The sequence below is a fragment of the Gallus gallus genome, chromosome 12 (assembly GCF_016699485.2).
Source record: "Gallus gallus isolate bGalGal1 chromosome 12, bGalGal1.mat.broiler.GRCg7b, whole genome shotgun sequence".
NCBI lineage: Eukaryota > Metazoa > Chordata > Aves > Galliformes > Phasianidae > Gallus > Gallus gallus.
Genome location: NC_052543.1, coordinates 7,752,398 through 7,775,191, shown reverse-complemented (window position 1 = coordinate 7,775,191; position 22,794 = coordinate 7,752,398). Strand labels below are relative to the sequence as shown.

The window sequence follows — 22,794 nt, the reverse complement described above, 5'->3', positions numbered from 1 at the left end:
ATGAATCATATATGTAATAATCTAATTACAATATTCCTTGTTAGTATTTCATAAATACTTAGTCATGATCTGTCTGAATGCTTTTTGTTTCTTAATGAACTCTTTGCTTCCGAAGCACTAGACAACTCAAAATATTAAATGAAGTAATAACTTGTCCTTTTTATGAAAAGCAATCTTCCAGTTGGAAAGTGAACAGGGCCAATATGGTAATGCACGTCTGAATGTGCTCACAGCTTGAAACTAATAGCCTGAAGGAGATGAACTCAACGGTGCATTAGAACCAGAGAATATCCTAAGGTATACTTATGAGAAACAAATTTCCCCAGAAAGAGTGAGAAAAGGTTCAAGTCAAGTTACATGCTTCAATAAACAAATTCTCAATTGTAAGCATTTAAACAGTGGGAATTCAGGTGCCAGTCCAGTCTTCCTTTTTCCATTTCCTACAGAAAAAAAGGTAATGTTTCTCTCCGTTCCAGATGTTATCAAGAGAATGAATTAAGGGCTTCTGTACTTTATAGATAATTATCCATCTCCCCAAGATACTAGCTCTATACATCACTTTACTTAAAATATCTCATTGCCCAGGCACTTTTTCATCTTCCCTCAGTATATTCACCTGTCTTGACCTGCTATGGCTGCACATACCCTTAAATAAAGTAACCGACCAATTAAATATTGTTACTTTCCTGAAATAATTTCATACCTTACAGTTATTATCTACTCAGGAAGGAGCATCATTAGAAGGCTTCATTTAGAAATCCAACTCTATTTTTAAGGACCCATTAAGTTTTTCTATTTTCTGAGGCATTAAGTACTTGTAGGCCCTAGTGATGTTAAAGTAGCAGTATCAGATCAAAATCTGACCTAGTTTTGAGGCAGAAAAATTATACTGAAACTGGTCTGGTGGAATAATATCCAAACACCATCATCTAGGGCCCATTAACCAGATGTCCTACCTGTAACTCTTATTGTGCCTCTACACAACTGAACACCAAGATATAGCAAGATGGTTCTTCTATTAGACTTCATAATCAAGAAATATCTGCCTGTCCCTTTCGTCTTGATAACCCAAATTCTCTTTCCCATAGGCCTGCAAGGATCCAACAACGCTTACTCACTTTCAGTGCATACCAAACTCCTGAGTAAAGAGGTGCAAATGGAAAAGAGGCTGGTGCTAGGAAAAGTGTGGAATATGGAACCACAGGACTGAATCAGGACACAACATGCTGATGGACTTATACACATATTTCAAAATCTCGAGATCTTTCTCTAATGGTATTGGCAGCACCTAAACTACTGACCTATCAAAGAAACAGCACTTAACTATTGTGAAGCTCACTTTGGAATTAGCTCAAGTTAGTCTTCAAAGACTGTTTCTCAAGTAAATTACCGAACAGAGAGCAATGATGAATAAGTCCAGTTCTTCAAAGACCTAACTTAGAAGGATTTCAGAGAGTCAATGACAGCTCTTAAGATCACAGCACTCCTTTGTCAGAAGACTTACAGTCACTGATAATGTTTCTGTCTGGATCCTAGTATGCTCCAGCATATTGTTGCTTGTTCTCAAACAGCAGTTGGTCAACTCTCGTTTTTGGTGAGGGTGTGGGATGTTATTAAAACATAGTGACATGTACTACACCCATGTGCCGTCCTGACAACCTAGCCACAGATGTTTTGACACAACCGGATGACAAGAACATTTAAGTTTTCTGGCAGCACACTCCCATTTCTTAGCTAACAAGGTCTAAGCAGAAGCCATAGAGGTGAAGGGACACAAACTGCTTGTGAAAATGGAGAGGATCATTTGGGTGGCACTTCTAACTCCAAAACAAAATGACCGAGGAGTCAGCTTCTGAAAACAGCTGCCAGACATCTTAACTGAAGTAGATTCCTTCCATGGCTATTTCCAAAGTTTTGCATATGAACGCTCTAATTTATTCTGTTCTTTGTTTATGAGTTTTATGTTTTGTTTTATAGGATAAGATGAAGAAGGGAGAAGAAAAGAACTTTGCAACTAAGACGATCATTGTATTCTGGTTTTAAATCTTTTTGTTTTAATAGTTATTATAGTATTAAGGCTCTTAAGAGCTTTCAGACATTCATGAAAATGTGTGTATGGAAGTATGTGTTTACATCCCTCTAAAATCCTTAAGTACTCACTTGCATCTACACACATCCCTGCTGTATTCAGCTAGAATTTCACACTATACTAAGCTGTTCATTTTCCTTAGACTTTCCATAACTAATGGAAGAATTACCAAAAGTTAGCATAACTTTTCTAAATATATTCCTCCCTGCAGTGATCAAAGAAATAAAGACTAACAGAGGAAAAGAGAAAGTGAAATCTAAAATTAATGCTGAAGCAGCATTTTGAACTTGGTTAGTAGGAAAAGGGGAAGACTTGGGTGTTGAGAAAAAGATTTCATCTACAGCAATACTTTTAATCCGAGAACAAAGTTGGACTAAAACATGTATACAATAAGTACATGGATCTCTTTCTGCTGCTCTCCCTAGCAAACTAACTTCCTTCAGCATACATGCACATTGATTACTTCGAACACATAAAAATCAAGAGGTGAATGAGAACTAGATTTCCCTAGTCATCTTCCCATGTTTTGGGATGCTCCGAATTGACTGTGATAAGAGGTAGTTTTCTTCTCACCATCGTGATGCACTAACAGAATGAGAACAAAGGGAATCTGGAATATCACATCCTTAAATATAAATAAGAACTGACATAATTAAACTGCTTCAAAATAACATTTCTAAGAAATTTTTTTTTTCCTTGGTAACTACAGTTTTAGTATTTATTTTATATCACTCAGCTGAAGAATAAGAGACTTAAGCAAATATGAAAAGGAGGCAAAACTCTTCACAGCATTTTTTTTTAAAGGTTCTTCTGCTTATTTAAAACCAAACCTCCTAGAAGTACTAAAAACTTTCCAGATAAGCAAACAAAATCCCTTGAAAAACAACAACAACGCACAAGGGGAAACCTGCAAGATTTTCTATTTGTCCTATTGTCACAAAGGGTAAAATGTAACAAAAAGAAAAGAAAATTGCTATTAGTAATCTGTGATCTTCAATTCATTAGATTATAAACTTGGCATCCTTTGCACTAAAGGCCAGATACTTGTGCAAAACTCTTGTTCTATGGATAGCTTAGAGATCAAAATATTTTAATTGCATAAAAAGAAACACAATAAAGAAAATAGATGAAAAACTATTTTAGATCATTCCATGAAAATGAACAACTTTTATCTGCAAATCTGAAGATCTACCACAATTGATACATGCACACAAAAAAAGTAGTTTGCATGTTCAGTCACTGCATTACAGAAAATTCTCTTTAAACTTTAATTTTTTACAAGGATGTCAAGTTAAAATTGAATGGTAATGACAATTTTGTTATTAGATCACCCATTCAATCTACTTTAAAAGGCAGAATCTATTTGGTCTTTTTTCCACTAAGAGAGCATAATTGTCACTTAGCTGTTGATCAGCATCTCTATACTAAAAATACTGATTCTTGTCAGTCTGCACTTTCACACTGACATACTCATATATTCTGTCTGAAAGCATATAGAAAAAGTGTTTATTTAATCCAACCAATTTCTGTTCAATGTCCACGCTGATTAAGAAAAATGTGTATTTGGAGGTCACATTCAAAGACAACGCTATCGCTCATAATTGTTTCATTATTTTCTGAGTAATTTATAATATATATGTGCCTGGTGAATTTCAGTAATTCCAAACTACTTGCTTGTAACAAAGATGTCAAGATCTGATTTTCACATGGAATTGAAGCATGTGACAGAAATGCACAACTAGTGCTTTTTAACAACAGTTTTTCTATAAATTCTTCATTAAGTATAGTTAGCTTACATTAAATGATTTCACATGCAAACTTACAGTGCTGTCAATATATGCTTCAGTCCATACCACGTCATGCTCTTGGTCAATAACTTTTGGTCGGCTAAGAACATGGAGATATTCCATGACATTCTCTTGAACATCAGCTAAGGTAGAGATCTGAGTAAAAAACCCTGTAAAAACAGACAATTTGAAGTTATAAATCATGCAAAACAAATGAAGGATTTCACGGAGTATGATGGGTTACGTCAGTTGTGTTTTCTGCTTGTTTATTTCCAAAGGAGAAATGCAAAGAAGGAATGTTTGATGAGAAGCAGCCTCAAAAAGTAGTAACTGGAAGAAGTCAGTAAAACTGTTGGCCATTCTTGAAGGTCTGGGTTCCTAAGACTGCTATGAATTTCTGCACTGCATGTTGCAATTTCTCTATTTGCAGAAAATTCTCGTTGCTTGATGGCAAATAAATTTTATTTATTTTTGAATGCGTTAACCACTAAGTTTGTACAAAACCACCTCACCTTAAGTTTGTCCGGTCTCAAGAAGCATTAATTAACAAATCACAAAACAGCAGTTGCAAACATTCTAAAATGTTCATCTTTGTAGAACGTGACTAAACCTCTGATAACAACAGCAACGTGTTATTTTCAAATGGAAGGTCACTGAGAATGGACACTCAGACAGGAATCGCTTTTCTAAGTGATCACAGCTTTGTTAATCCTTTAAAACTTCACCTACAACCTGACAGCACCAAGAACAGCCGAGGCCACAGCTATTTGAGCTATCACCACTTCCTCTTCATTCCTTGGATGTCAAGTATCTTTATACATCATCACCTTTGCTTTTGGAGCCCACATCATGCAAGGGTGACAAAGGAATGACAAATTTCAAGGCTAAAGTTTCACCAGGCGTTACTTAAATGCATCGATTGTCCTTCATGTGCATTCATTTCTTTACTGAAAAAGAATATAGCATTCTCATGAAAGTGGTCTCACTGCAATTTTAATCTTTTGATACGATCACATCTTCCGTGGAACTGCTAAATGAAACTCCCACAGAAACACTGCAGCTGGAAAGAACTTTTGGGGGGCGTTTATTATAGACAGGGCAAAGTCCAGCAAGGTTGTAAGGGTGCTCTGTTGTCTGAAAGCTGGAACTTAGTTTTAACACACATGCCAATGATTTGTGCAGTACAAAATTGATGTTTCTACATACATTCTACCTGATACCAGAGATAGATTCATATGCATGAATTAAGATGGCATGAAGACAGCCTTTACAGCCAAATGAAAATTCATAGTAGTTGTTTAATGCATAATTTCAATAAGTAGAAATCAATTTATTATACTATGAACTCAAATATTCCTAGTATAGTAGTATTGTATCAATATTCATAGTAGAGTATTTATACTGTTCATACATTCAGTATTCTTTTTAATAGAAAAAAAAATTAAATGAAATTCCTTCAGTGCAGTATTTTGTGAAAAGGCTGACAGTTACATATACTATCAAGGCTTAACTGTTGCTTCAAGACAGATGTGTATTTTTTCATAAGGTTTTCAAAGTTTTTTTTTCAGAATAAAATGCTTGTTATAAGTTTAATATGAGAATTTGTACTCGAGAATGCAGAATTTCATGCAAATGGTGAAAAAGAAAGAATTTTATATACCAAGCTTACATGAATTAGTGGCTTAGAACAGTTACAGGAAAAATCAGTGTGCTTATTACTCTTTCTGATATGCTGCCCACTCCACTTCTGTGACTGCTGGGTTTCCAATGTCAAAACATGAGGTTATCCTCTCCTGTGAGTGTTAGAATATATTTCACTTTCTCATCCTCTGCATTTGGTATAAATGTCAATAGTTAATCAAAATATGATTATTTGTCAATAACTTCACAAATTTTGTATCTATAAATATACAAACATGTATTTACACACTGCAGCCTATAAACTTTTTAAACAAAGATTCCATTCTACAGGAGATAATCTATGTTTTCCCTAAAGCAGTTCCGAGTGTCTGAGTTCTGGTATAACTCACTTAAGAAAGCAGAAAATAGAATTAATATTTGGAGGTCATTTGTTCAGCATTGTTCACGTCTCAAATTTCATCCTCAGCAACTCATAGAAATTCAGAAAAATCAAGCAGAAGCACAGAAAGACTACTAAGCCTTTGCCTTGCTTCCTGCCACTTAGCCTAGTGTGCAAAGGCTCAGCCAGGACTCAAACAACTAAAAGCAAAGAGCACACGACACTGCTCCTTTTTCTTTGTGAGAGATTTGCAGCAGGGGACCTCCAACTATGTTCACCTAACCCTGTTCTCCTGCACCAAGCACATACTTTCAATTGTCCCCATGGACAACTCTTTAATTGGCCTTAAATAACAGACTAAGGCATTGTTTTATTTCAGTGTTTTCCATGCAATTTTATATCATCGCCCCAATATTCTTTCTGCTGAGCTCATGAAAATTTCAATGCATATAATGCCAATACTTCTCTCATAGCAGTGTGCAAATTTATAGATGGAATAGATATTTGTTTGCACTAAGTGCTGTACAGTGAACAAAGGACCAACCCCTGTACTTACAGGTTTTATACATTAACAATATTTAATATATATTATGTCTAAACTGTTAGAACAGATTAACAGTTTGAAAAAATGGCACTGTACCTAAGGAGACGAACAAGATAGTCTTCATCAAACATTACTTTCACATCTATACAGGTTGAAATTACAGTTAGCTAATACTTTTTAATGTAATGCTTCAATTAAAGTCAAAATGTTAAAGGCTCATTTAAGAAGCTCTTAGATGTCTTTGCCTGGAAAATTATCTAATCACAGAATGTAAATTACCATTCAGACAGAAAAAAAGCCTTTTTGGAAAATAATCATTTACTCTTATTGCCTCCTGAGAAGATTTTATATCCATTTTTCATGTGAAAAAAGTTAGCTGTGTAACACCTGAATGTTTGCACCATACACGTTGATACATGTTGCAAGACACTGATGATGGTGAACACTTTTGTTTTTATTCAGATGAGACGGATATGGATCAGGTACAGCCAACCTGAGCAGATTATTCATAACTATCATGTGTATAGTTGTGTATTATATTAAAAAATCCTCTTTGTAATATTTCTAAGATCACCTATTCTAATATCTCGCATAACATCTTAAATAATGTGTCCTAAGTCTCCAGGTAGCATGCAAAATGTATTCATTTTTTGTAGTACTTGCAAACCACATTATCCCTAAGCTGTACAACAGAGCATTTTTTAGCTCAGTTTCCTAAGACTAAAAGAGACAATGAATAAAGTCTATTGCTTATTCTGATTACATTTCAAACAAGGCAAAGAAATGAAAGTCTCAAATACAAATGAAAATTTGTGACTACACCCAGATTGAAAGAAGTGATTTTGAGCATCCTGTTTGGAAGGAGCCAGATGGTAAACATGCACACGTATGCTGGCACACATGTAGTTGCAGGCTAGCTATGCAGTGCTCCTATCCTAGTGAGCACCACAGCTAGAGAAGCCAAGGTCAACAAGTGAAGGAAAAAGAGCTCAGTGTGGAAAAAAGAAAATTAAAAAAATTATATTTCACAGATGTATTCACACATCAGGCTGCAAAAGAAGAAAAGTTGAAAGAAAGTATGTTAGGGACTTTATTCCTTAAAATTGGGTAGTTACAATTAACTGAATTTAAATAAATACAAAAAATGCTACTAATGATATGTGAGACACGACAATGGTGTCAAGTATATGGATTCTCTCTAGGTTTTTCCATAATGTGATCTCAGGGGTGGGTTTCATTTACAGTTTTATGGGAAAAGTTCACTTCTTGAATTCAACATTGTCTGCCTAAACACAACCTGTGTCCTCATAAATATGGTTTCTGTGCTTTTGTATATCACATTAGAAAAACGTACAAAGATTTTATGGTTTCCATGATTCGCTTAATGTGAACTGTTTTCTATGCATGTATGGTTCATCTATTTATTTTTTTCTACAGAAGTTTTTCCTTAAGTGCTAGTTTCCATTACAGAAAATCAAATAGCTATGCAACTTACCTTTCCTACAATTTTTGAAGTTTGTTCTTATATCCATTTTTAGATTTTCTCTTGTTGGAAAAACTCTACAGAAAATGACTATAGTACAGGTAGGAACAGCATTTGGCAACATTCTCTTAGTTCTCTTAGTTCACTTTCTTTCCATATTTAGAGCTTTTGATGATTCATGTGTATGCAGCTACGCGTGACTAATGTCAAACCTCACAAGAATTAACTTCCTACACTGTTAAATTAAACTCTCCTTCCCAGAGATCAGAGGTACCCCATGGGTTTAAAATCTTACCCTTCCTGTAGCAAGGTTTAATCGTCACATAAAGACACACTCTGAAGTTCTAAGCATAGTTGCTGAGGCCATGTAAGCAACGGCAACAAACCTGTGCTTAACATTTTGCATTCTAACACATGCTTCTCCTCCCCCTGGTGTGTGAACTATACCACCCCAGAGCTCCTTACACTTAATGCTACTTTCTTCTCCTCAGCAGGGAAAAAACTGTGAAAGAAATGGGTAGGATTTGGTAATGACAAGCATAAGATATGTATAATCATATGGTTAAACACAGACACTTATGCTCTGCCTTTCCATATTACACAGTGTTATATTTAATATTTCCATATTACACTGCAGCATTTCTGGATAGCTTGTTTTTCCCTAAAACATCCAACATCAGACTTGGAACTTTTAAAAACACCCCCAAATACATTTTTAAATACAGTGCAATGCTTTTCATTTTCTGGACACATGTAAAGTAGGTGCACTATTACTGCATCTAATAAAATACCCAGAATTAAAAAATTCCTCTTCTGGTAGGGGCTAAGGAGGGAATTCATTGTTTCACCACAGCTGTAAAGCTCACGCGGAGAATGCATCCCCTCCTCCTAGGAGGCCTCTCAAGCAGGTGAACAGCCTGTAACTGGCTGCCTGCCACTCCCCACAATAGCCCACAGTGCGGGAGGTGCTGGGGTCATGCTATTAATGGGAATGGATGTGACTGAGGCTTCCTGTGCACAAGGCTTCCCTGCTAATACAATAGCCTATAAACTGCTCCAGCTGGGGCACAGTTTGCCTCAGGGCTAATCTGTCCTCTGCTGGCAGTTAGATAGCCGCTATCAGACCTCTGATATGCAAAGCATTTGCTCTTCACTGCTTTCCCAGTTTCTGCTCCTTTGTACAGATGAATCCCCTTCTTTGTCCATTTTCCAATATGCTAACCACAGTGATGCTGGCTAATTAATAGGCATTCAAAACAGAGGCTGTCAAATTGCTAACACAGTATTATGCTGAAAAAAATGAAAAGTCTACTACTGTTTGCTTTGATAGTCAGTAACACATGAACTCCCATCTTTATTTTATAGCATTCCGTTGGAAGTGACTGCTGAGGAAAAGGCAGCGCCTGCTTATTTTAAAATCTGGAACATACACACTGAGCATTAGGAAACTTTTACCTTCATGCAATTGAGGATGTTAGTCTTTTCCTTCATGTGCACTGTCATATGGTACAGATGAGTAAATCATCACAAATTTCACAAACCACTCTAGAGGGACACTGGGGTTCTTGAATGTATTAATGCATTTAAAATGGCTTGGTGTTTTGCTTCATTAAGCCAACTCCCTCTAGATATGCCCTACTTATACACAGAAATGAAACAGAAAATGAAGGTGGGGGGGGAGGGTGTCATTCAAGGATTCATCTTTGGAATCTGGAAGCTAAATAAGTTTTGCAAGGTGGTATGAATTTCCCCTGTGATCCATTTTGATGGAAAGGTCTGCTGTCCAGAGTCTAGTCAGCTGGAAACCCACCAAACACCCTTCCTCTGTGTTGCGATTCCAAGGCAAAAATCACTGCTAGGAAAATTGATTTTAGAGCCATTGACCCTCAGTGACAGCAACATACTTCGGCCCACCCAGGAAAGCAGTAAACTGCAGTCCAGCCATTCAGGCAATCTTTAGACCAGCTTTCCTACACTGCTCTTCTGCCTGTGCTGTAATCCTTCCTCTCACTAAAAGAAAATGGGTGAGTTATAGCTGAAAACTGTAACGGAAAAACTCTACATCCACACTGCCTGACATGATGACTGATGCTGCTTCCAGTTATGATTTTCAAAGTTAGAAAAACTATTTATTTTCTAATTAGAGGTAAAAGATTTTTTTGCATTGTAAGCTACCAGAAAGCAGATATTGTACCTACTAAGCAGAGAGTAAAAAAAAAAAAATGCATAGAAGAAGCAGTCATTAAACTGTTCAGTTGATTTCATATGAGTAAGATTCAGACCCAAAGCAATGTGGCTCTGAAAAGAACAAAGCAGTCCTGAAAAATGACAAAGGTGACCCCTCAGAGAATAAAGACATGGACCAGATGATCTAGTGAGGCAGTTTCTACTCCCTGGTCCTGTTTTCTGAGTTGCTATACTTAGATCTTTATGAATCTGAAGAGCAGGGCTAAAATATTTTGTTGATTAAATTGTCTTCAAAAAGATGCTTCAAAGGATTCTTATACTATTACTTAAACTAAATTATGGTGTAATATTAGCTGATTAAGACAAGACTTCAAACTAAGTAATTTCCATCAGCTGGACATAACAGTAGTTAAAGAAATAATGACTAAATGGATAGCACCTGATGCAATTCATCATAATATAATGTGGCACAAAGGAGAAAAGAACTTTTTCCAAGAGAAAAGGAAAACCTGAAGACTAATTAATTTTGCTTTCTTTTTTTTCCTGAATCATTTTTACATTAGTCAGTCCTTTTACTGTAGCATCGCAGCATCTTATGTGTTTTAATGTTCTTTCCTTACAGAATAAATCTGTTTTTTCAATTACACTGTCAGTTCCTCAAGGGACAGGATGTCTGGTGTTTTACATACCATGACTGACTCAACAGTGCTCACACACAACAGTCTTAGGCAACAAACTAAATATGACTGAGTAATAACAGCAATAATAGGACAAATGCTTTGAATCTAAGCTTTGTTCTCTGAACTGAATGTTAAGAATAGACCATTAAGAAGCTTCAGACATTTTAATTTGAACATTACAAACAAATAAGCTTCTTCCTTGGAAAAAATAAACACCCTCTTTGATTAGACATCAGAGGCACAATACCTGTATGCAGATACAACCAAGTATGCAAGAAGAATCAGTAATATAGTTTTGAAAGCAACGCTTTTACAGTAGAAAGCTAACTAACCTTTGTTAGCACAGGCCATCCATTTCAAGTTGTCAGCAAAAGCAGCTTCTCTTCCAATCAGATAGGTGAAAATACGAACCTGAAAGTACAATGAAGAGATCAAGTCAATTAATACTGCAGTCATTTAAAACCCATACAGTGGAATTTCAGATACAGATATGCAATTCATATAGATATTTTTTAAGAAAGTATTACAGCCAGTAATGTCTTCATGACAATTCATGGCTTTTGCTCTGTGTAACATAAAGGTTCATCTCTCTGGATGTTTTTAATATCTAACATTTAACTAAAGTTAAGATTAAATGTCTGAAGTACAAATGAGAATAAACTACAAGCATCAGAGTACAGTACAAAATTATTTATTTGAGGCATATCTGTTTTGCATTGATGAATTCAGAAAATTGCTTTGGTGTGGAAGAAGAGGCACTTAATTAGTAAATAATTCTATAATTGAAGGATCTGAAACACCAATCAAGAAAATTCCCCTCAGTTTTTATAGTTCATATGCCATTATATCTTGGTCAGCTTAGATGCAAGTAGCCATGAGTAGCACTGGTGCTATCAAGTGATGAACTGAAAATTTGTGCCCCAAGGTTGCACAGCTCCAAACAGAAATATCTGTACAAAGAACCATGCAGCTGGGCTACATTCATGTGTGTGAGAAGATAGACTCAGAAATTGGAATAGATCTTGTGGGTGGATCCTGTCACTCCCATAACAGAGACCATGATTTTATGTCAAATAATCCTTTCTGTAAAACCAAGCGCCTGTAGTATTAAAATGTGAGTCTTCGTATCTTTTAAGTTATAATTATTATGATAATAATTGTTTGTAAATTTGATATTATCAGCTTTACAAATGTTTGTTTAAAATAAAATGAAATATCTCTGCCCCTCAAATCATGACTGGCAGCCATCCTCGCTTCTGAAAGCAGTTTTTCCAAAACAGCAGTCAAATACAGACACTTCAGTAAAGCTATTATAAAACAGTGCAGAAAAGCATCCAAAATATTTGCCAGATACACCACTTTTCTCATCAGATGGACATGTGTAAAGGAGTCCTTCCAATCAAGCAGATCAACCCCAACTTTTTACTGCATGCAGTGAAGCATCTGTCTTACGTGTGAATGCCAGCTCTACACTACTTGCTTTTAACAGGACTGGATGAATTACAACTGTGTGTACTGAGAAGCCTGCACCTCCCTCAAGGCTCTACAGAGGTGGGCAGTGAACACTAGAAAGGTGAGACAGCCCTGAGGTCAAAACAGTCACAGCTCGCAGAGCATCCCTCCAGAAACATGTAAGGACAGATGTAGAGATATTTAAGAAATAAACCTCTGCAACTCTTACCAGTCTTAGACACTGATTAGACACTGATTAAACTGGAATAGAGAAGTAATTTTTTATTTAAAGTAGTTAAAGTTGCTAATTAAAAAAATATTAACTGTAAGAGCATTCCTTTTATGTCATCTCAATTGTTGTCTTTTATTGTACTTGGATATATTTGATATATTCAACTCCGCACTCACACAAACAATATCAGCACAAGCAGGATGTAGTGTAGCCACTGATAAGTGTTGCTAAAAATACATGCTCTTTATTTCTGATATATAATTTTCACTAACATAAAACCACAATAGCAAACTATTGTGCAATGGTGGCTTTTGCAATGTGATGCTCTCCACACAGCCAACTAAATATGCTTACTGAAGTAACAAAATCCAAGATTAGTGTTAAGGATTTGTCTTTTGGTTTAGATACATGCTCAGACATAGAACTTTACATCTGAAGGATTTTTATTTTTGCTTGTTTTAAAGAGTTATCATGTTATTTTCAGTGTTATTCTCTCATTATCTGCTATTTCTAGTGCATACTCTACTTGTTTCTTCTCAAAGTGTCACAGACATCAAGCTTGTTCAAAATAAAACTTCAAGGAACTTAGCAAGCTATTTAGAAGGTAGTCTTGAGCTCCTTCTCTTTTTTTCATTTTTATTTTTATTTTTTGCGTTATTACTGTCAGTACTGTACCTAACGTGCTGCTGTTTGAAGAACTCTATTCTGCTCTTTCAGGGCAATGGGTCTGATCTGAAAGATTATCGCTGATTCATCTGTAACTTCTACAAGTCTGCAGCTATAACTTCACATGACCCATATAACACACAGCACAAGAGAAAACTTTTTCCAGGATGCACATGAAAAATTATACACAAGAAATTATGAAATTTCACATATCAGACGTAAATCTTTGAAGATTTGTATGGTATTATATCTTTCTCTGTTTCTACTGATACTCTCCCTTACGCTATTCCATACTAACATAAAAATTCTCATGGGCTGAAAAAGAGTGAAGTTAGTACACCATAGATTGTCCCCTTGCAGTCTTCAATCTGACTTGCAAATTGCAGAGTAAATTAGATTTACATAATTAAGGCCATGACGTCCAAAACATTAGCAGTGTCAGAATGGATACTGGAAGAAGTTAGAGGAAAATTTTTAAAAAATTGAGGTTATTTTGCTCTGCCCAACACTTGCATTTAACTATGGGAGAAATAAACAGATGTCTCAGGTTTACAGGATGACTTGAAAGGAAATCACTCTTCTAGTTGGTCAATACCAGTTACATGCCCTGTTGCAAAATGCAAAAGCGGTTTTCACATTCTAGTTGTGAAAAAAGCAGCACTTTGTGCAAAGGCTTTTAAATTTCAAAGACATTTTCAGTAATATCTTTATGGATAAGTGTTTTCACACACACAACTGCATGCACACCTCTCATCTGAAAGGTGCAGTACCAGACAGCTTATTTAACATCACAATATCCTTCTAGAGTTACTTGTTATAAGAATAAGCTGTTCACAAATTGCCTGAAAGTAGGAAGAAGGTCATCTACTTATTATTAGCAAAAATACTGTTTTAAAGAAAAATTGAAGTCTTCCCAAACACCCTGGAGCAGAAAGCACACACCAGAAGGTCATGGGGCGTACCACCCTTCACTGGCAGCTCAACTTGCTGAAGTCATGGGCTGACAGGAACTTCCTGAGGTCCAACAAAAGTATATAAAATATCCTGTATCTGGTATAGAAAAACCCCACACATTAGCACAGGTAAGGAGAGCTGGCTAGGAAGCAATTCTGCAGAAGGTGAGGCCTGACAAACAACAAGCAGTGGGCCCTTGAGTCAAAGGATGCCAACTACAAACTGGGCAGTATCTTCAAGGTGTAAACAAGCATCATTATTCCTCTCCATTCCATTGTAAGACGGTATCTGGAGTATTGACTCCCAGTTTTCTGCTCACTTATACAACAGACACTGACATACTGAAGAAGCCAGTCTCTTCTTGAAGATACACTATAAGAGGACAAGACAACAAGAGGAAAAACTCAGAACAATAGCAATTCTGATCAGCTGTAAGGAAAACCCTTTTTATCATGAGGCAATGAAATATGAAAACCAGTGCCCAGAGAAGCTGCAGAACCTGCATCCTGAGAGACAAACTCCTAAACAGCCTGGTCTGAGCAGCATGTCTTCCGTTATCATGCCTAAATATAGAGATATTTTGATCACAGAATCTTCTCTAGTCTTTAAAAGGTAAAAGGTACATAAAATTCAATCATGATTTACATCATTTAAAAATATATACCCTAATTGTGCAATATTATTAATTAGTTTAAATCAAATAATACACATAATCCAAGAGTCTAAAGAATGCATGCTTTGTTGATAGCTACCAAAACCATTAATTAAAAAAGTATACATCTTTATTCTCTTGGCACAATAAAAAGGGCACAGTATGATTTATACACTGAAAATATAGCATGAATCACTGTCACAGTTTATCTTTCTGAAAATAATGCTAGAATACAGCCTGTGATGAGACTGAATACATCTGAGAGATTTATATCTAACCATCATCTTTAATCTAAGCAGAATCAAACTATACTGTGTTCCTAATAAAAGGAGACCAGCTTTATCTGAAAGAATGAACAGTAAGCATGACTATAAGCCCAGGCAGCAACAAAACTGCATTAAGCCTACAAATAATGAAATTTCAGTACATAGGTATCATAGATCATCATGAAGAACGGATGGCTTCTGTGATACTGTTTCAAGGATTTTAGTCATTTTTCTCTGAGTGCATTTTAAACGTGTAGTTTATTTATTTGGTATCTACTGTTTCTCTATAAGGTATTTTAACCATCATCAAAAATACTGCTAATTGGTTGGCATTAGCAGTAAAAATAAAAGCTATGAAGTAGTTAGCTAGCACTGAAGATAAGTTATCAGTTCATTAAATGCTGTTATCTTTCATTGTCATAATCAGTTGTATATTAATCTCTGCACTTCTCAGTGAACATCATAAAAATGTTTACTAGCTTTATCATAAGGTATAAAATCTCCTATAAAAAGAAATATAAGGTAAGCAATATTTGTAAAATACAATTTTTCTACTGTTCATTACTTAATAGAATGACTTATTCATAGTGGCATGATAAGAAAATAACCATGTAAAGTCACAGGAAGGTGTTTTAGTTAATTAAAGAAAATAAACACAAAAAAATCCACCAAAACATTGAAGATCTCTTTGTCAATAATTTTAAAGATACATTAACAGTTTTTATGGATATTGTTTAGTATTCAGAATAGTGAGAAAAATCTCAAAATCTGTTCCTATAACAAACGATTCTGATTACGGTACTACTTCTAAAAGTCATTGATCAGTTTTTTGAATCCACCAGCTGCAATGTAAGGATTGTGAGCTTGCAGTGCAAAGCACTCATGAATCCCTAACCAGTCTGGAATCAATTTTACAAAACAAATGCTTGTGATATCAATTTCTGCTATCAGAGATCCCAGCGATGACTCTGGTAACAAATGAAGCTAGAACTGAAACTTGCCTGAATAAGCCTACAACCTTAATTTCATTTTTCAGAATGAACTTATATCTACATACCTCTTCTACACTCATTTTAACTCTTCAAGACACACAAGGTTAAATTTTATGTCATAATTCCAGATGCACAGGCATCATCCATAGTAAGATAACAATAAGCATCTACATGAAGGTTCTCTGCATTCACATAAACCTATAACTAAGCCAACAGTACAGAAGTATCCCATTAATACTGCAAGATAAGTTCAAATTACTTCTACTTCTTTATGTGGACAAGGCCAGTGCAGTGATAGGCTTACGTGTTGCAAAACAGGACTCATTGTTATAGTTACCATTAAAAATGCTATTGCAAATAGACTAGACAGTAGGTGCCAGATTTAATATCCAACCGTATTCACAGATACCAGGTAAAATAAATGTTTTTAGGTAAAAACTGTTAGGAGTAACCATTGTATTCTCTTATTTGTATATCTGAAGTAACTGAATGAAGAGCGTGTCAGAGCAGTTTTGCTCTGAAAAATAAGTCCATGAAATGCCTATTTCATTCAAACAATTCAGATGTAACTCTGATATCATATAGTCTACTGATAATATATATAGTATTGAAATATCTAACTGCAATCCCTATAACTTATAATGGATAAGTAAGGATAAAGTGCGTCTCCTTCTATGGTTTTGTATTGAACTTTACAGAAAATAAAACAATGGAAACTATGAGCTTTAGAATGTATATATACTACATGCACACATATACACTGATACTCTTATTTCAGTATCTTCTGGTACAATACAATACTAAAAAATTATTAGGGGGTACACAAAGAACATTTTAATCAAGGCTGACTGAAAGAAGTCATATAAAGAAAATAAGAAAAACACCTTTCAATATCCAAGAGCTTTAACTGAATCAAGTAACCTTTTCCATCCGAGACAAAATCTTAATCGGATGGATATGAAGTACCTCTCTGGCAAAAAAACCCATGAGAGAAAGACAAACCTTCAGTACTGGAAAATTTTAAAATCTTTGTAAAATGTTTAAGAGAGATACCTGAATCAAAGAATTTTCAACTTCAAAATATGAAATGAACCGTCTCAGAGCTTAACTATCAGGCGTGGAGAAAGTAAACGTTCTCAGACAAAAAACACTGATTTTATATTGTTATATCCTATCTACAAAACTGAAAATTGAAGATGGTAGCAGATCCACTGAATGAAAAGCAAACCTTATTCCAAAAGAAAAAATATCATTTTAAGTCTTGAAGGAACTGGCTAACGTGGTTGTCAAGAAACTCCCCGTCATATTTGAGAAGTCATGGCTGTAAGGTCAGTTCCCCAGTGATGAGAAAAAGGGGAAACACCATTCCTATTTTTAAGAAAGGAAGGAAGGAAAACACAGGGAACTACAGACCAGTGAGCCTCACCTCTGTGCCTGGGAAGATAATGGAGCAGATCCTCCTGGAAGCCATGTTAAGGCACAAATGAGACAAGGAGATGATCCAAGACAACAAGTGTCACCAATGGCATATTATGGCGGAGAAATCTGGTGGCCTTCTGTGATGGAGTGACAGCATCGGTGGACAAAGGAAAGGCAACTGATGTTGTCTACCTGGACTTACACAAGGCCTTTGACATGGTCCAACATTACATCCTTATCTCTAAGTTGAAGACATATGGATTTGAATGCTGTACTATTCAGCGGATAAGAAACTGGTTGAATAAGAACAGTGAATAAGTTGAATAAGAACAGTGTCCAGGCTAGGGGCCTCCAACAAAAGAAAGACATGGAACTATTTGAGCAGGTGCAGAGGAATCCACAAATATTCTCAGAGAGAGACCACACTGAGACTCTCCAGCACTTGAAGGGAGCTTATAAGCAGGAGGGAGAACAACTTTTTACATGGTCTGATAGTGACAGAATGAGGGGGAATGGCTTTAAACTTAAAAGAGGAGAGATTTAAGTTAGATGTTGGGTGAATTTTTTTTTACTCTGAGAGTGGCGAGGCAGCGTAACATGTTGCCCAGAGAAGTTGTAGATGACCTATCCCAGAAAGCATCCAAGGCCAGGCTGGTTGAGACCTTGCCTGGGCAACCTGATCTAGCGTATGGCAACACTGTCCATGACAGGCGCATTGGAATTAGATGATCTGTAAGGTCTTCTCCACCCCAAGCCATTCTGTGATTCTATGATGTTTAGAATTATACTCACTACTCTTGCACAGCGTGCAACTCCTATAGATGTATCAGAGACTGCCATTTCTTTAGGACAATATTCATAGAAAATGGAACATGCAACATAAAAGAAACTTAAAAGGCAGTGGAAATAGAATCTTTAGCAAAGCTTTAGACTTTCTCAATTCATATTTTTCCTCTGTTTTTTAAAAACAAACATTAAATGGTGAAGAAAACAATTTGAGATTAATGTATTTTAATCATCTTTAAAAAGCAGTTGTAGAAATCTCCAATATATTACCTTCTTATTATGTTGCAGACATAACAACTTTCTGGCTCAGAAGGATCACTTCTGGGAAAGAGTACTCCAGTCAGCTACTATTCTTACTAAAAGATTGCTGCATAAGCTCAAATGATTCTGAACCGTAGAATTATATTCCTATTAAGACACAGACCAACTCCAACAGTGCATTTTATGACAGTCAGCTTCTACACGCAACACCACAGATTCTGGTCCAAACCACTAATCCACAGCGAGCTAGTGAGAAGAAGCACAACATATCAACAGTTGTCACAAATTATGCTGGTAACTATCCCCATGACACAGCAGAATATTACGACACTGAATTGCAAAGCTCAGTAGTTCAGCAGACAAAATTAAGCACCAATCTTAGGTGAGAGAAAAATACTTAGATTAATAGTAAACATTTAACTGTATAAGTTTCCATTATTTTTTATCTGTTTTCTTTCTGGTTTTCCAGTCTCTGTTTTACACCCTTTCTGCCTCACTTAGGCATTGATCATGGTTTGGATTACACGGATGGATGGCACTCTGTTTTTTGACCTATCTATGAGATACATCATTTTGAAAAATGAGACAATACTATCAATAAGTTTCTTGCTGTTACAGCCATGGAATATTCTGAAGTTTGAACCTTCAAACTCTGGACAGATAGACTATATAATAATCTCAGAGATGCATACACTCAACCATTAGTAAAGAAAACTAAGAATGACGATTTAAGTGACAGTTATTTCAGTGCTAACCACTTCATCCGAAATATCCACTTAACAGTTTCATACATTATGAATAGACTAGTCTGCAGTCCCTGAACTGTCCTCACCTCTGAAACTTCATTTAACTAGCAGCACAGAGAACAGAAATCTTCTGTGTTAAGTGAGAAAAGTTGCTCTGCAAAATTCTACACACTCGAACTGTGAAGTTGTATCTCCATGCCAAACAGGCTGAAAAACAGTCTTTCCAGAAACTTAAAATACAATGTGGGAGGAGAAATGGGACTTCTGCTTGCAGCTGAAAGTGGAGACATCTGTTTGCAGCTGCAAACTACTTCATGGACACATTCAGAAAAACAGCCTTTCCTTTCAAGCTTAGCAAGAAATAGCAATAGACTTAGCAATAGACTTGTGACAAAAGCGATGAAATTTAAGTCATAAGCAGGATATATAGATAAAATTCAAGTTTTTATAGTTATAAGTTACGATGGTCCAGGAATGCTCCAGGTAGTCTCTCTGTAGATGACAAAATTGATTGATTTGGAAGAACCGTGTGACTGAATGATTGCCTGAACTCCTAGGAAGCCTTACCATAAAGAACTAGCTTGTTATGGGAGCTTTCCAGTTCTGCAGGTGAGAACAGTCTTGGATATTTCTCCAGGCAATTCATCTGATGACTAGACCACCAGATAGGCACTATTTCTATATTTGCAAGTATTGATTAGTCACCTGATTGGAGTATCTGGGCAACCCCAAGACTACATCAGGCAGTTATTGCTGTAGAACTGAAAGGATACTTGCACTTTTATCACCCATTACAGCCAAAGACAATGTTGCAAATACTTCTGTCCTCATCTAGACAGCAAGTGAGCATCCTTTCAACATGATTCCCAAATACAACATTATCCTATCCAAAGATCCCTCACAAACATGATTTAACATTTTGGTCTTCGTAACAGTCTCAATGGTGAATTGATCAAAGAAGTTAAGTTTTCATTTGATCAACAAAATGACAGCTGGAGCAGATGAGACCAGAGATGGTCTAATTTGGTTCACATGATGTAACTTCAAGATTCACAAAAGCAATTATTGAACTGCCTAAATTCTGTGAACCTAATAGTTCAAAAAGCTGCCATTTACTTGCACTTGTTAGTAAAACTTTTCAAAAAGAAAAAAAAAAACAGTGGTCTTCCATAACTCATTTTATCCTTTGTTGAATACTGTAATTTGAAAAGAGAAGGATGTCCAGGAAAAAGACAACTGATTTTCGTACTGGCATTAATTTTCCTACTCTACCTAAGCTTATTCACATGTTACTTAAAAGGCATTGGACATTTAAGCAGTTTGTTATATTAAAACCATATTGAAGTGTTTGTGTGTCTTTGATTAAAAGCACAGTAGAATGATTAATAATTTTCATTGAGAGGTGGTCTGGAGCCACGTCTCTAAATACAACCCCTAGAGCTACATTCTCAATGTTTGGTGCTGACAAAAAGTAAATCTGATGAATCTGATGTGCTTTTTTTTTTTTTTTTGAGTATGACTAAGAGAGCACATGGGAAGAATACATGGGAAAGTAAAAGCTTAAGCTGAAAAGAAAAATACCCATTTTGAAATTCTCATGTGCACTCCCTTCCAGGCAGATCTATTTTTCTATTCAGAATAATTGCTCTAGGTAGGTTGTCTATTCTTTAGAAAGCTCACCAGTTATTAAATAAATTAACAAACAAACTGAAGCTAAAATATGCAGACTTATTAACAAAGTACAAACTTTACAAGGTGTATTTTTGGCCACAGAATCAACAATTATATATCTTAATTTGCCAGGGTTAACTGCTGATTCTGTTCTGCAATTTCAATTTTATGTTATGAATTACTTGTCTCTTTGTAACCAGTTCCTTTTAATGTTGATTAGGAATTTTTTTCACGCACATTTCTTCTTACGCTTGGCTGTCATGAAAGTGTTCTTAAAATTAGTTACACAGCATAAACTCAAGCTTTTCATCCTTTAAATACCCAGAACTGGCTTCTCTTCCTTAGGGTCCTCCTGCTTTATAATTTCTGACCTTTTTTTAGGTTCAAATTCCCAAAGTAGCCTAAACTTACTTTCAATTTAGAAAGAATTTGAGGTTTTATTTGTGCTTCTAGTGCTTCTCTCCCAGAATTGCATAATCTCATCCTCCTGTTCCTCTCTCTGACAGTCCTTAAACGCAGCTCTACCTCAGAAGACATCAAGGGGAAAATGGGAAATGCATGATGCAGTAGGTTTGCCTTTAAGAAACAATCCAAATACAGTCAAAGATTTTTGAAGTCACACTGGATCTACTCATAAAGATCAGTGACATAGGCATTTAAATAATAGGAAGAAAATTTGAACAGGCTATGACTTTGTACAAGGAACTTTTTCAAATTTGAAAAGGAAAAAATGAGTTTGTAAAACATACCATACTTTGAGATGTAGGATAACATATTATTTTCGTCCACAAATACATACACATAAACCTATCAAAAAGTAATACCCATGTTCCAAAGCTGTACTCCAGCATATCTTGTTGCAAAGAACATCACATGTAGGGCGGTGGCATGGGAAAACAGCAGGAAAAAAAATTCTAGAGTGAATCAGTCTGGAAACACCATCTTTGACTGCCTTTTCTGGGTTATATTTATTCATCTTCATTTTTTCTATTATGAAGTGGTGAAAACAGGGGTAAAGGAACTACTTGCATTGATAATCCAATGGGAAATTCTATGGGAAAGTTTTAAATAAGCAAATAAAATTATACTGAAGAGAGCGAAAAAGCCCACAGCGCTGCTCCAGTATCTTCTATCCTGTTAGAGAACCTTACCCCATAAGGTACTGAAAGACTCAACTTACACCACATTCAGTGAGAAGCAGCCATGAAACTGAAGCCATTACCTCATTAGGCCAAATCTTTAAAAGTAACTTAGTAAAAGGTTCTTCACTTTAATTTATATCCTTCAGTATTTCAAATATTTTTTTTTAAAAAAAAGCTTATATTTATACATTTCCTCATATTTTTTGTTTCCTGCAATTGCATGCTGCATTCAATTTTATAAGCGTCTTCTATTATCAGGATGTCCTAAACACTGTGCATTGTACCCTAAGTAGCCACTGAATAGTATGAGAAACAAATCTCCCCACCCCTTACCCCAAATTAACAGGCCTATTTAGCTGGAAAATAAGATTCCATAAGCAAAAACAGTAACAAAGACAAACATTTAATCTGTCTGGGGATCATCAAGCAGCTGAGCCCTGTCTTCCCAAACATCTGCTTCCCCAACAGCTATTTGTATAGACCTACTTCAGAAATTACATGCAGGAAAAAAGGAAATTGATGCTGCAGTTAATCCCCTGTGGTCGGGGAACAAGATTACTAATGTTATACTCACCTGCTAGAAGCATATCCACCCACCCTTGTTGAGGGTCAGTGTTAGAAAATTCAAACAGGATATGGGACACAGCGTGGTGAGGTTTTTTAGTTTGTTTTGTTTCTTATAAACTCCAAATGAAACTTCACAGAAATGGAAAATCTACAAAAAGCTACCAAGACCTCTAGCAGAGGTATTAACATCCCTTGTAG

At 35.8% G+C, this 22,794-nt stretch overlaps 1 protein-coding gene across 6 annotated transcripts in view; it reads right to left on the bottom strand.

Annotated features, from left to right (window-relative positions):
• CACNA2D3 (calcium voltage-gated channel auxiliary subunit alpha2delta 3) overlaps window positions 1-22,794 on the bottom strand; it is a 409,731-nt gene that overhangs the window by 137,191 nt on the left and 249,746 nt on the right. For all 6 annotated transcript variants that reach the window (XR_005839457.2, XR_006931360.1, XM_414338.8 and 3 more), the window contains exons 12-13: window positions 11,123-11,201; window positions 3,913-4,046 (exon numbers count right to left, since the gene is read on the bottom strand). Coding sequence is in view for 4 of the 6 variants with exons in the window: in XM_414338.8 (XP_414338.3) it covers window positions 3,913-4,046; window positions 11,123-11,201 (213 nt within the window). In the remaining 2 variants the exon portion in view is untranslated. The remainder of the gene's footprint in view (window positions 1-3,912; window positions 4,047-11,122; window positions 11,202-22,794) is intronic.